Source organism: Nematolebias whitei, chromosome 2 (genome assembly GCF_014905685.2).
Source record: "Nematolebias whitei isolate Nwh7 chromosome 2, NemWhi1, whole genome shotgun sequence".
NCBI classification, from domain to species: domain Eukaryota; kingdom Metazoa; phylum Chordata; class Actinopteri; order Cyprinodontiformes; family Rivulidae; genus Nematolebias; species Nematolebias whitei.
In genome coordinates this window covers 28950237-28960054 of record NC_056499.1, presented here as the reverse complement: position 1 = coordinate 28960054, position 9818 = coordinate 28950237, and the positions used below count along the sequence as shown (strand labels likewise).

The 9818-nt window shown below is 38.7% G+C and overlaps 1 protein-coding gene across 1 annotated transcript in view; it reads left to right on the top strand.

The window, feature by feature from the left end:
• Window positions 1–1694: 1694 nt before the first annotated feature.
• The window catches only part of LOC119426501 (A-kinase anchor protein 13), a 114578-nt gene continuing 106454 nt past the window's right edge, over window positions 1695–9818 (top strand). The window contains exons 1-4 of the mRNA XM_037694063.1: window positions 1695–1739; window positions 2934–3087; window positions 7790–7953; window positions 8388–8559. Of these exons, the coding sequence (XP_037549991.1) occupies window positions 1695–1739; window positions 2934–3087; window positions 7790–7953; window positions 8388–8559 (535 nt within the window). The remainder of the gene's footprint in view (window positions 1740–2933; window positions 3088–7789; window positions 7954–8387; window positions 8560–9818) is intronic.

The following is a 9818-nucleotide window of genomic DNA, read 5'->3' as shown; positions in this document are numbered from 1 at the left end:
ATAATATCGATAATACTTTTTTTTTTTTTTTTACAGACTTCCTTTGATGTGTAGATAATGCTATTTTTATGTATATAGTTTAACATGTCTAATCACAAACAAATTGAAAACTGAAAAAAAAAAATCAAGAAGCAAGTTTAGGTGGAGAGCTTGTTAGTAAACTAAGCTTAGCTAAAAAAACACAATAAATTGTTTTCAATAATCAAAACTCTTTCTTTATTTCTTGTTTACCTGTTTTTTTTCCCCATTATTGTCACAGTTTTAAAATAGACACCCCAAATTTTGAGTTTGCATTTGGTTTATCTCTTGTCTGCAGCATCTTAGTAATGATTTGCATATTTTTAATATTGGTAGATCATTACCATATTTAATTTGAGGGATTAGTCTAATTGGGGCAGCACGGTGGCGCAACTGGTAGAGCTGCCACCTCTCAGCGAGCAGGTCCCCGGTTCAAATCCAGGTCCGGGGGCCTTTCTGGGTGGATTTTTGTGTTCTCTCCGTACATGCGTGGGTTTTCTCCAGGTACTTCGGTTTCCTCCCACAGACCAAAAACATGTATGTCAGAGTCAGAGAGATTTATTTGTCATACACACCACATGTGGTGGAACGAGATTATGCACACAGGGTCCCAGTTACATCCAACAATGAAATGTATAAGAAAAACAGTAATAAGATCTAAGATATGAACTAAGAAAAAAACCTGAACTAAATATTCTCTTAAACACCAATAGCATAAAAACAATACGCCTAACAGCAGCACGAACATGAGTCAGTGTGAGCAGATAAGCACGAACGAATGAATGAATAAATGAATGACTGATAACTCTAAATTGTCCCTAGGTGTGAGTGAGAGAGAGAATGGTTGTTTGTCTCGTTTGTCTGTGTCCCTGTGATGGACTGGAAACCTGTCCAGGGTGTACCCCGCCCCTCGCACAGTGATTGCTGGACATGGGCACCGGCGACCCCCGTGACCCAAAATGGAAGAAGCGGGTAAAAGATAATGGATGGATGGATGGATGGAAGAGTGGCAAATGGACTCACCAGTTGATAGTATGAAGACCAGGGATCCAATTTGTACCTATTGCAGTATCAAAGGAATGTGGAGCTTATTAGGAATAACAACCAGTGTCATCTGCGTCTGAGGGGACCAGCTGTGACAACTGTGTTATTCTATCTTGTTTACATCTGTTTTCAACTCTGGCTCAACAAAAGAGGATTCGGTTAGTGGATTTACTACATTTACTTCTGTTTTGGTCTTCATAACGTGAGTCACTTTTAGTTTACAAACACTGTTGGGCAATATCCAATTTTCAACATGTTTAAACCTGCCTCAGATTATACCCTGATAGAGTAAAGGGCAGTACTGTCTGCCTAGAAATACTTGTCATGTGTTCCTAATCCTTTGTTTAACTTTAGGACATTTTAGGGTGTTCTAATATATTTTAAACCTTTATTTCTTATAGAAGACATTCAAGGCATAGTGTTTTATTGCAATGGTTTACCAAACAAAAAAACATTGTTTTTCTGAAAATAATGGACATTGAATCATTCAAAAGAGTTATACCAGAATCATCATGCAATTTTTAATAAATGCTTTTATTAGAAATCTGCCTTCCAGCATAATGGCCCTGTCAGGTCTGAGCAGGGGATCAGTTTTCATTCTGAAGACCTCATTTAAAGATGTGCTCTTGAAAATGCGCTCCAAGCCATGCATGCAAGGCCTCATCAAGGGAAAATGGGTAACTTGTGGGTTGTTTACACCAAAGGAGGGAGTTGTGATATGTGTAATATACAGATCTACTTTAGCTTGTTCTTTTTGGTTTGACCTGCCAATTTGACATCACACTTTTTTGCATTCATTTATTGTTTTTACTAAAATATGATCTAATCTATCTATCATAGAGGATTACAATAGTAGTAAACATACAGTGACAGTGGGAGTGGTGGTGCAGAGGTTAGAGAAGGCGATCCTGTGATCAGAAGATCGCAGGTTCACCCCCCCAGACCGACATCAAGAAATGTGGGTAGGAATGGTGAAGCACCCACACCTGCCTCCACCCTCATTTTCCCCACTCTGGGCCCTTGAGCAAGGCCCTTAACCCCCACCATCTGCTCCCCTGGGTGCCCTAGATGGCAGCTCTCTGCTCCACACAGAGGGCTGTGGTAGCTCGGTGGTCCGTGGTTGCGTCAGGAAGGACATCCGGTGTAAAAACAATTGTCGTGTGAGTTAGTTCACTGTGGCGACCCCTGACGAAGACAACAGCTGAAAGAAAAAGGAAAAAAAAAATACAATGACGTGTTCTTTTTTTCAGAAAAATCTTCAGAAAATGTTCAGGCTGCTGCTTAATACATCTTGTTATATTTTATTATTATTGTTTAGAGTATATCTTAGATCCTTGAATACTGTTTCTTTTTACACTTTATATTTTTGCTATTTTTGTGTGTAACTGGGACCTTGAGTACACAATGTTGTTCCACCTCATGTACCACATGTGATGCATATGACAAAGTCACTGAGTCTTTTTTGATAGATTTTGCTTATCAAGTTAACAGTAGTTCTGGTATTGCAGACATGCTTCAACCTATAGGCTATAAAAATAAGAGGATAAATGCTGGATTATGCTCCGGCATTGTTCTGACACAAGCGAGCTGTGCCATTGGCATGGTGATACTTATATTTACACCTGTGCTTGAGATGTGCGGCTTTTTAGTTCTCATACATTTAATATAATATATGATTAGGTCATTAGTAATAGAATGGGGAAAAACATAATTGTTTTGAAGGGAGCAGTGCATTAGAACAATACATAAAACAGATTTATAACATGTTGCCTTTATTTTCCATCATGGCTTTATGCAAATGTTTTTGGATGTGTGTTGTTATTTTACTTTAGTATTTTCTGCCTCATTCCTCTTGTTGTCTGTTGTTGCAGGGTCATTGTATTGTCACCGTGCAGCTCTCTGATGAAGAGCAGGCTGCACATTATGAGGGCGCGGACTACTTCCTGCTGTTTGCTGGAAGCACACAAAGACACCTGACCAGCACCTTAAGGAACAGCGATGGCACCTTGCAGGCGCTATGTCCCGGTGAGCCACCCCACCCATAATGTGAAGGCAGCTCCACCCACAGTAATAATCTCACATAATCTCACCTAGTTCCAGCTGTTGACTTCCTTCATGTTACGTTATGACTCCCCACTTGTTGTACATACTGTAAGAAAAGATAAATTCAGGTGAATGAAAACTGAAATGAAGAGTCTGAAAATACATGTTTACATTTTATGATCATGCTTTGGTGAAGAGTTGGATTGTTCTGCTCTTCCATGCCACAGTATGGTTGTGCCATTTGTTCTGGTGGAGCTAATGAGTGAATTTCTGCTTGCTTATTTAAAATTTAGCCAATGTTTGACAGGAAGTACTTACCTTAAGGTTAATAAATGAGCAACAAGAGGCAGTGCTGAGGTCACTGGTCAAAGTTCACTGTGCACAGAAGGTAGAGGTTTGCTCCATTTTTAACATGAAAGAAGAAATTTAGAATGGAGAAATTCTAAATATTTATTGAACAAATTAACTTGTTTAAAAAATGTTTATTTTATTTCACTTAAAACCTATTATTTTTCCTTGAAGGACTCATAGGTACCTGGTTCTACACAGCTTCGACTACTGATATTTTGGTTGGGCACAGTTTTATTGAAAAGTGTTTAAACACGCAGTTTAAAATTGTGGTTGCAAAAATTTTAACTGGCATCGATCATGTCGACATCAAGCAAATTATTTATCGCTTATTAGGCAAAATTGTGGTATTTTCCTCTGTACGAGTAATTTTCCTTTATCATTTTAAATTTGGTTTGAAGTTTTATCAAAAGCCAAAATAATGGCGAAAGAGCCTAAATCAACTTAGTTCTAAAATAAAAGAAGCATATTACAAAAATCAGGATGGAACAGTCACCGGTTTTATTCGTGGTAATTCTTTTGATGATTACTTTTATTATTTTCTAATTATTTTACCATGAAAAACATGTTTGAATATCACATTAATAAAAAATCTGGTTGTGCTTTTGATTGTTTAGTTGACACAGCGGTCTTAACTTATTTGGTAAAAGTACAGTGAAAATGTTCAAGTCAAAAGCTTTTATGTGTTTTTGCCTTGCACCGTTTTGAAGAGAATTTTTTTTTTTTTTTTTTTAAAGCTTTTGCAGCAGTAAAAACAACTCTACTTCTACTGCTTCCATCCATTATCTTTACTCACTTTTGGGATGCAAGTGTTGCCGGCGCTTATGTCCTGTAGTTATTGTGTGAGAGGTGGGAGACACCCTGGACAGGTTTCCAGTCCGTCACAGAGACAAACAAGACAACCAACCATTCACTCTCACTCACACCCATAGTTATCCATCAGCCTAACATGCATGTTTTTGGTCTGTGGGAGGAAACAAGAGTACCTGGAGAAAACTCACGCATGCGCGGAGAGAACATGCAAACTCTACCCAGAAAGGTCCCCGGCTGGAATTCAGTCCGGCAACCTTCTTTCTGAGAGGCAACAGCTCTACCAACTGCGCCCCAACATCTTAATAAGCCCCAATAAATAAATAAATAAATGAAAAATACAAACAAGTAATTCAATGTTCATATGATGAAACAAGACCATACTTTAGTGTTGAAATAGTATGTTGTAGATAGTTCAATTCAATTCAGTTTATTTATATAGTGCCAAGTCACAACAGAAGTCATCTCAGGGCACTGAACAGAATAGTTGTTGTCATTCAAGGGGTAAGGCTGATCATAACAATTAATATTCAGAAAATGTGATACACTGTTATGTATGGTTTCAAAATTAAGGTTTAAACAGAACAGGGAAAGCAATGCTAGGAAAGACATAACTACAGTAAGTTCTCTTAAGAAACACATAAAGAGTGTTCTTGGATTTGTTTTAAGTTGCGTCTTCCTTCCTGACAGGCAGAGAGCTTTTGATAGACGGTGTTATCTTATTAAGAGCTCAGCTGATTTACAGGTGTCTGTCAGGAGTTTAGAGAAGGTGTTACTTTCCTTCTACAGACTAGCTCCGCTCAACTTCTTTCTCCATCAGCCTGCCCCAAATTTCAAAGGACCAGTTCAGATGGCTTGGAAAAAGTCATTATTTCTAAGAGCAAGACACATTTTTTTTTCCTCGGCTTCTTCTTGGCCATCTGACTATTTGTTGATACACTTTTGGTAGATTTCTGACATATGAGGACTTATTAATGCCTTTGACATGAGAGGACTATTCCCAGTTCAGATCATGCTAAAAACATTAAATTTTGTGCCCTGGGGAAACTGGTGAATGAATACAGAATGTAAAGGCAAGTAAGGGCAAGTACATCACAACCAACAAGTCAGTGTTGCACATATATATACTGTATACACAACAGAAGTCTGTGTGTATTTATTTGGCCACGTGTGGACAAAAGCCCCTCTGTCTTCATTAAGACATAAGACACCTCGCTATCAATTTACATAAAGCTTTAGCCTATTACATGTCGTGTTTTTTTTGTTTTGTTTTCGGAGCAGATTTGACTTGTGGCTGAAGGGGAGTTGAACAAATCTTTTATTACGTTAAATAACGTTCAGCCTTGGTGTGAATTAGAGTTTTAATTCAGCAATGCACGCCTGTACCCCTGTTGTCACTGATTATTATGCATTATTACCACAAAATGAGCTCCCCATTTTACTGTACCATTTACAGAGCTGAAAAATAGGTATTAAATTGACATTTGAGTTAATTAAATGAGCCCCAGCTAGAGCTGGTGGTACGCTCCCTCTGTGCCCGTTGTGCCGCTTGATCATGTTTCCTTCCACAGTGTAAAGGCTCTGAATGCCTTTAGTTTATTGAATCACATAGAGACAACGATTTACTTATAACATTACAGATGGATTTAAATATCCCAGGGAGTCATGTGTGCCAGAAATAAATGAATAGTAGTAGTAGTACCAGAAATTCAGCAGTATGCGTCTAGTGTTTTATGCTTATGTCAAAGCAATATTAATTTAAAAAAGCTATTAATTTATTCAAGTACAGCGAAGTAAGTGATGCACATTATTTTGTTTCTTTATGTGGTTGTTTTTTATGTTTTTATTTTTTGTATAGCCTTCATATATTCAGGTATGTACCGTACTTAACGTTCATCCCCATTGCTCTAAATTACATAAAATTATAAAAGGTTATATAAATCTTTTAGAAAATTTACAAACGGCAAATATAAAACATATTGTCAGCAAAATTATTAAAATAGTAATGTTGTAAAAGTTGTGTTTGTGTTTTTCTGCTGTATTGTTGCTGATGAATGCAACTTGTGCCTTTTAAACACATTTTCAGATGCACATATTCAACCTTTATTTCTACTGGTTAATCCCATTGAGCCTCAGGGACTCATTTACAAGAGAGACCTGAATTTAACAAAGAGTGATGACAACACAGATGTACTGTAGTCTGGTGCCTTACGTCATTTTTGCCATTTTGTTTGCCAAAAGTAATTTTAGTATTTTATTGCCTTGGTATAGGCTCATATATATATATATATTTTTTTTTTTTTTCATTTAGCCTTTATTTATACAGGTTAGTCTTATTGAGCCACGAGAACTCATTTTCAAGAGAGACCTGTTTAGGGAGCACATGGTGGGGGTTAAGGGCCTTGCTCATGGGCCCAGTGTGGGGCGAATGAGGGTGGGGGCAAGTGTGGGTGTTTCACCTACCCCACCCACAATTTTGATGTTGTCGGGGCTGGGGCGTGAACCGGCGATCTTCGGATCACAGGCCCACCTCTCCAACCTCTGTGCCACCGCTCCCCCATATATACCAGAAATATTGGGGATAAAATTTTCCCACCTTTCAACCCCATTTTATGTCTATTTTCAAAATGGTCAAACAGGTCAAATTGATCAAAATGTATAGTGATCCTTCTAGACTTCATTAACAGCTCATCTTGGTGTTTAAACATATGTTTTTCAATACAAGGGATCTCATGGTGTATAATACATTAGTCTTGAAGAAGCCAAGAAGTGACCATCTTGAAATTTCAAAATGGCTGCCAAAAGTAGCAAAAATGGGAAGATTAAGCTTTTAAGAGACACAAAGACGTAAAACGGTGTTTACTCTACCATTATACAAGCAGGGCGCCTCACCCTATCATCAGAACCGAGTGCCCGCCTACTGAACCGAACTGTGACCCCCTCGTTGGCATTGACATAGCGCTAAGCTTAGTGTCATAGAATTGATCAGAAAATTTGAACCCCAAGGACCCCCGTAAACAAGCCAATAAACAATAAAATTGCTTTCAGCAAGGAATTATTATTTTTTGGACAAATAAATGAGATAAGACACCAGCCTAATAAACAGATTGCCTTAAGAACAAAAACAAAAACAACTTGTTTTTCTTTCAGTTTTGTTACAAATTTGAATAACATTTTAACAAAGGGAACATTTTAAAATTAATAACTCAGAAGTTGTGACTATGGTACATATTTAGCTACCTGCTGGTACTTTGCTTTAAAGCTCTAATGGTGTAATGTTTCTAATTATTAAAGTATTTTCAGAAGTTATGCTGCTAACTCTAAAATCCCTTCCCATTCTAGTTTGTAAGGCATCAAATTTGGAAAGGCATTTTTCAGCTCGGTGTAAAATGTTCTAACCTAACTTTTATTGATTTTAATGTTGGACACAGCATTTTCGTCCTCCACAGACCTGTCCTCTGTCACCTCTCCTTATTCTCTCCTCTCACCTTTTTCTTTTTCTGTCATTCCCTGTTTCATTTTGTAGCTCATGACTGCTGCGAGGCGGTGTTGGTCACCTTGTGTTCAGCCACCAGAAATACCTCTGAGGCCCCTGAGGACCCGAAGTCCTGGTCAGGTCGCGTGGCTCCAATGGCCGAGCATCGATTCAGCTTTGTTCAAGATTTGGCCTTTGACATGGCCCAGTTTCTGGTGAGCAGCGAGACATTTCAATTTTTGTAATAGCAGGGGAAAATCAGAAGTATGAAAGCACAGCACAGTACAGGATAAAAGGAACAAGCATTACCGGCTTGTGAGCAGAGTCAGAGTAAAACAACATTGATGTTTGATGTGGCTTCTTTAATTTCTTACAGGCTTGGAAATATAATTTTTACACACTATCCATCATCTTGTAAAAATGTAACTCTGGAAATGGACACAATAAAATTATTTTCCTGAGGACTTCCTGTCAGCACAGCTGCAGCTCAGCGGATATGTCTTCCTACATTTGGAGCTTTCATTATTCATTGCCATTTGGCTAACATCTCTATGCTGAGAATGTTAAAACGAATGCTTCCATCCGACTTGGCCTCTGTTCTACTCTTCAGCAACACTCCACTCAACTCTGTAAATCACCTTCCTTACAGGTGAGCACAGCAGGCCGGGCTGATGGCCTTGACGGGGCGCTGCTGCTGGATGAGTGTCAGATTCCCCTGGAAGAGTGTGAGCGTCTGGATGAGAGCTTGGCACTAGCCCTCCACCACCTTGTACTGCCGCCAGGATGGAGCTTACTGGGAAGCAAACGTTCCAACAGCACTGGTAAGATTGGAGAGCATTTAGTTTCCTCTGACAGTAAAATGTCAGACATTATAGGCTCTTTCAGAAGACTGTTCCACGAAATGCCTGCACAGCCCATTTCGTGTATATGCTCCCTCTGGCTGTTCATAAGTCACAGTCCTCAAATGAGCTTTCAGGGTACATCAAGCAGTGCAGAATCAAAACAGGCGTGGCAAAAAACTGCTGCTCTTACGTGTTACTCCACTCCAGCTGCTGATGAGAGCAACATGATTCGCCGAATGGCTCTTGCCCCATATTTCGTTGCACAGATTGAAGTATGTCCAGTCCATCCAGCCGCGGTCACTTAGACCATTGTGGTCATTTACTTGGTGCAATTTTCTTTTTAGGGTTTTAAGTTTCAAAGTAACCTGACTCTTGTCACAATTGTATCCGCACTCCTGCATGCATTTTTGCCAGTCTCTCCAAATGCAACCCATCCTTCACTGTGCCGGTAAAGTTCATATTTAGTTCCTCTTCTGCACATAGAGCAAGGAGGACCGGCGTACTGTTTCTTTTTATTGTATACTTAGTTTAACGTGTTTCTTAGTTTACATCTTAAATCCTTATTTACTGATTCTTTTACAATTTATATTCTTCCTGTTGATGGATATAGCTGGGACCCTGTGTACACAATTTCGTTCTACCTCATCTACCACATGCGATGAGAATGACAATGAAGGACCTTGAATCCTTGAATCTTTGAATCCTTGAGTTTGCAGGTCTTGTAGGTAAAGAGACACTACAGAGGTAGGGTGTTTCACTCCCCCCTCTCCGCCTTCATGTGTCTTCTGAATGGACCGAGGCGGGGAGAAGACATGTCAGTCTTGGACTGAGACTTCTTGTGAATGAGTCTTACAACATACAACAAAATTCATATCACGATATGTACTGTGAAGGGTGACGATAACGATATATATCGCAATATGTTTTGGGTATAAAACTTGCATTAGGAATTTAAAAAGCATAGGGTGTCCTTTTGCCATCATATATTTTGAATTAAGAAAATTCCACTACTAGGTCCAGAAAGTTTTTAAATAATAAACAAATCAAGTATTGGGCTTCTTTCTTGTAGTGCAAAACAGTGCAAAAGATATCAAATGTATCCTGATGCATGCTCAATAATCCAGGTAGAAAAATCTAAAAAAGTTAAATCTGGTCCTCTGGACATTCAAAAAAACAAAACAAAGCAAATCAACAAAAAATGTAGAAACGTTTCGTCTCTCATCCGAGAGACTTCCTCA